The following is a 4239-nucleotide window of genomic DNA, read 5'->3' as shown; positions in this document are numbered from 1 at the left end:
CATATTTACCAGCATGAAATCCGGGTCCAGCTCCCTGCTGCAGCCAGCAGGGACTGCCTGAATCACCAAAACTCTCCAAATCTATTCGGAGAGCTTTGAATCAATTCAGACTTTTAATTGGTCTCCTGATTCAATTCGGATTCAGAGATTCGGCCACTGAATCCGGCTGAATCTCCTCCAAATCGAATCAGCACCCAAAGCTTCGCACAGCCCTAGTCTGTAGTACCTTGAAGATGTTTGTGGTGTGGAAACACTTTATTATTTACAGGAAATTATTGTACTTACCAATTCCAAGATTACTTGAATTTAAGATGACCACTAATAATTAGATTCTACACATGGAAAATTTATAAATTTGTTATAATTTTCCATGTATGGAATCTAATTATTGGAGGGTCTTCTTAAATTTGTCCCCTACTGCTGTAACAGGGAAAGCAGCAGCAACGGGGCAGGCAATGGGAGGGCAAGTGACAGAGGAGTTAAGCAGCCTACCCCATACCTTGCACCCTGTCCCCTTTACCCCTTGCCCCCCTATTGTCTGTCCCCACCAGGCCTGCACCCCCTGGCACCTGCCCCCCTTGCCACTTTCCCCTACAATGCCTGTACAGGCATGTCACATCTTACACAGGGGTTAGGTTCCGAGATCAGTGCATAAGACGAAAATCACGCATAGTCAAATTGCCAGTGATTTGACTAGCAGCGACTGCCTCTGCCTCCAAAACCTCCTGCCACCACCGTGGAGCTGTGCTTGGAGCTGTGCGGCCGGTGGCAGCGGTGCAGCGTGGGGGGGGTGCGTGCCCCCCGGCCACCACCACGCTGCCAAAACCTCCTGCCGCTGCCGCAAACTGAAGCAAACTGAAGCCCTGCCCCCACTCCCACCCCGCGTGAAGTTGAATTCGCGCAAGTTAAATGCGCGTATGACGTGACTGTACTGTACCTCCTGGCACCTTCTCCCCCTTTCTTGCTCCCCCTACTACCTGTCCCCTCCTCTGCAGTGCCCAGGCCCTCTCAGAGGTCGAGAGAGGCCTGGGCCACTTCCATTTTTTGAGGCTTAAAATACAATGCAATAATTTGTAATAAATGTTCCTTTTTTATTTAACAAGTGCTTTTCTAGCTTTTTTCTTCTTCTTTCAATCCTGTCAGTGTATCTCTGTGTCTGTATGTATAACCTCATTTGGAGATAACGTCAAAAGTCTAAATTTGAGGCCCTCCATGAATGAGAGGCCTGGGCCAAATGGCCCTCCTGCCCCCCCCCGTGATAGGCCTTGGCGGTGCCAGCACCCTGCTACACCTGCACCCTCCAGTGTCTGCCCTCCTCTTGCTGCTTGGTTCCCCCCTTGCTGGCCTTCCCATGCTGCCTCCACCCTAATTCATGGCTCTGGCCCAGATCACATGCTAGCTCTGGCCCCCTGCTCAGCCAAGAAGCAGTGGTGGCAATAGCAGCTCCAGTGCCAACTCCTGGACTGGATCCAGAGCCAGGGTTGGACCTGCTGTCACCATTACTGTTTCCTGGCCAGGCAGGTGCTGGAGTCAGCATGTGTTCCATGCTCTGGGCTGGAGTAGGGCCAGATCCAGAGGCACAACTCCAGGTAAGTGGCAGTGGTGGGGGAAGGAGAATCGGGGCAGGGAAGCAGGTAGTGAGGGAGGCCAGAGGTGGTAGGGGACAGATGCAGCAAGGAGAAGCTCTGGTCCTGGGTCTGGCTCCAATCTGGGGGCTAGGGCCAGCTGCCACTACCACAACTGCTAATTCCTGACCAAAAGAGGCCACAGCCAGCATGTTTCCCACGCCCAAGGCTAAAGTGGGGCTGAAGCCAAAGCCATGACTGGGTAAATGGCAGCTATGGGGCCAGAGTGGGAGGAGGGAGGTGAAAGCAGGGTCAATAGCAGTGTGAAGTAGAGGTGTGGGGGGGCAGGCAGTGGGGTTAGTGGGTTAGTGTGGTGAGGGCAGAGGCAGCATGGCTCTGCCTGGCACTGGAGCAGTGGCAGCCACCTGCCACCCCTCTTCCCCCTTCTTCTCCAATCCAAGATGAGGGGCTTTTTTCTCCATGTTGAATGGAGGGAAAAACCTTGTCTTGAATTCAAGCAAATAAGGTATATAAAGAACTACTTACACTAAAGAAGTAAAAGTCTTACTGCTGCACTTGCAAGGATCTGGGGCCTAGCCTTGTTGCTGTCCTGCCATACCAGGAGGTTCCTCCTGTTTCACCCAATCTGTCTACTGAGATGCCACACTTCATGGACACTCAGGGTTTCCAGGAGAACTTGTCCTGCATCACACAGTGGGCCAATGACTCTGGAGAAATCTTTTTTTCTACATTCTACCTTCCCAAAAACAAGGTTTGCATCATATCTGTAGGGATGTGGTGTGTGAGAAAAGATATTAAGATGTAGGGGAGTTAATCTAAAAATTAAGTTACAGTACATGTAAATCTGCATATTACTAAAAGATCTAAAATATTAACTAAACTAAGAAACAGAAAGACAGAAACCAAAAGGGCAAATGAGTTTTAGATACAATTTGGTGGTGGTGGTGACAGCAGGTCCAACCCAGGCTCTAGATCCAGGAGAGGAAATACATTATAGTGAAGAAGAGAAATTATGGGCAGAAGTTCAGTCCAATCAAGACAATTTTGTTGGGTTAATTGGACTTTAGTGAAAATAGCTTTTGTTCACATGGCTGCACTAAGTTTACTATGTGAATAAGTCAATAAACTAACTGATAAAAGACAAGGCACCTACTGGCAAAAGGAAACTGACGGGGAAGTAGCAAATGAAAGAAGACACATGGAAGAGAATGGTTATACATACTTACAACAGGCTTATAGACACATCCTCTCCGAAAGAACAACTAATGTCAGCAAAAACCAATAAAGAAGGAAAAATAGAAAAAAAGAGATAATATCTAAGTAACATGAAACATGAAGAAAAATAACCACAAGGGGGAAATTATGATAGAAAGCTCAGTGGAATGCAGCAGCTCTCTTTTTGACCATGCAAATTATGGAAAGAAAAAAAAAGGATGTAATCCAGACAAAAGCCAATTTTGCTTGGGAAGGTTGTCAGCATCTATTTACTAAAGCTGGGCAATCTTACAAAAGTCAGATGTGAATCTAAACACTGCAAACATTGAAAAGTCTAAGTGCAGGCTTTTTGTTTAATCCTTTTTTTAAGAGAGAAGTTATTAACCATATCTAATCTTTCCAAAGGTAATAGGATGCTTGCCTGTAACTTGCATTAATAAGGCAATCAGACAGCATCTGATGAAGTGAACTACGGCTCAGGAGAGCTTATGCTATACATCTGTCACTTAGTTAGTCTACAAATCGCAAATCTACCTTGCCTTTAACCCGTGAACGTGCCATTTGTTATTCCATGGGGGATTATTTTACTCCTCATGTAATTGGGTTTTAGTTCCTATTGAAGACAACAGAAATGGTTCCCTCCTATGCCAGAATTAAATAGGACACTTGTACCCCACTCTCACCTCTCAAAAGTATTAGAGATTGGGGAGGCATAAATTAAAGAGAAACCAAAGATTATTTTACATTCTTTTTTTGGTTACTTTTCTTTGTACCCACTTCATTACATCTGCTTGTACATTTAATTTTATGCTCCCACCAAATGCCAGATCCGTACAAATTTTATTACATTTTCAAATGCACTCATATTATTATTGCTGTTATGTCACTGGTAAATAGGATCCAGAGACCAGCACTGGAGCTGCACCTGCTTACTCCAAGCTCTGTGTGACCTTTAGTGTAGTAAAAGTTCCCAGTATATGGGAGGGGAAGTTACCACACAAGATGCCCTGTTTATCTGTGATTTCTTACCTTTTTTGCAAAGTAATAGTGTGGTACTTCCATGCCCAGAAGAGACTGGTAGGCTACAGGCAACGGAAAGCTATCCTGCAGCAAAAGGCCATGCTCTTCAGTACTGAAGAATGATATAATCAAAACATCCGGCTGGAAAGGGAAATAAAGCATTGTTTTGTTTTGCTTTTATGGTGAAGTATCTTTTTTAGTTTAGTTTTTATTTTCCATTTTCACTTGGCAGAATCATCACTTAGAAATAAAATAACATCCATACGCACCTGCTGGTAGGGCAGAGTTACAGGCTTCCTCCCCACAGTAAACAGCCAACAAGTCATTCAGTTCTTCAGATTATATTCCTGCTAAGGGCCAGTCACCTCTGCCTTTCAGGAACCAACCTCCCCATCCCTGAAGAGGGAAGCCCTTGGAA

At 45.6% G+C, this 4239-nt stretch overlaps 1 protein-coding gene across 3 annotated transcripts in view; it reads right to left on the bottom strand.

The window, feature by feature from the left end:
- Positions 1-4239, bottom strand: part of IFT140 (intraflagellar transport 140) — a 182998-nt gene that overhangs the window by 83588 nt on the left and 95171 nt on the right. For all 3 annotated transcript variants that reach the window (XM_025204179.1, XM_014520225.2, XM_014520228.2), the window contains one exon: positions 3831-3962. In XM_025204179.1, coding sequence (XP_025059964.1) covers positions 3831-3962 — 132 coding nt within the window. The remainder of the gene's footprint in view (positions 1-3830; positions 3963-4239) is intronic.

The sequence above is a fragment of the Alligator sinensis genome, unplaced genomic scaffold (genome assembly GCF_000455745.1).
Source record: "Alligator sinensis unplaced genomic scaffold, ASM45574v1 scaffold404_1, whole genome shotgun sequence".
NCBI lineage: Eukaryota > Metazoa > Chordata > Crocodylia > Alligatoridae > Alligator > Alligator sinensis.
Note: the sequence above shows the minus strand (reverse complement) of the source record. Positions and strands in the feature narration are given on the sequence as shown.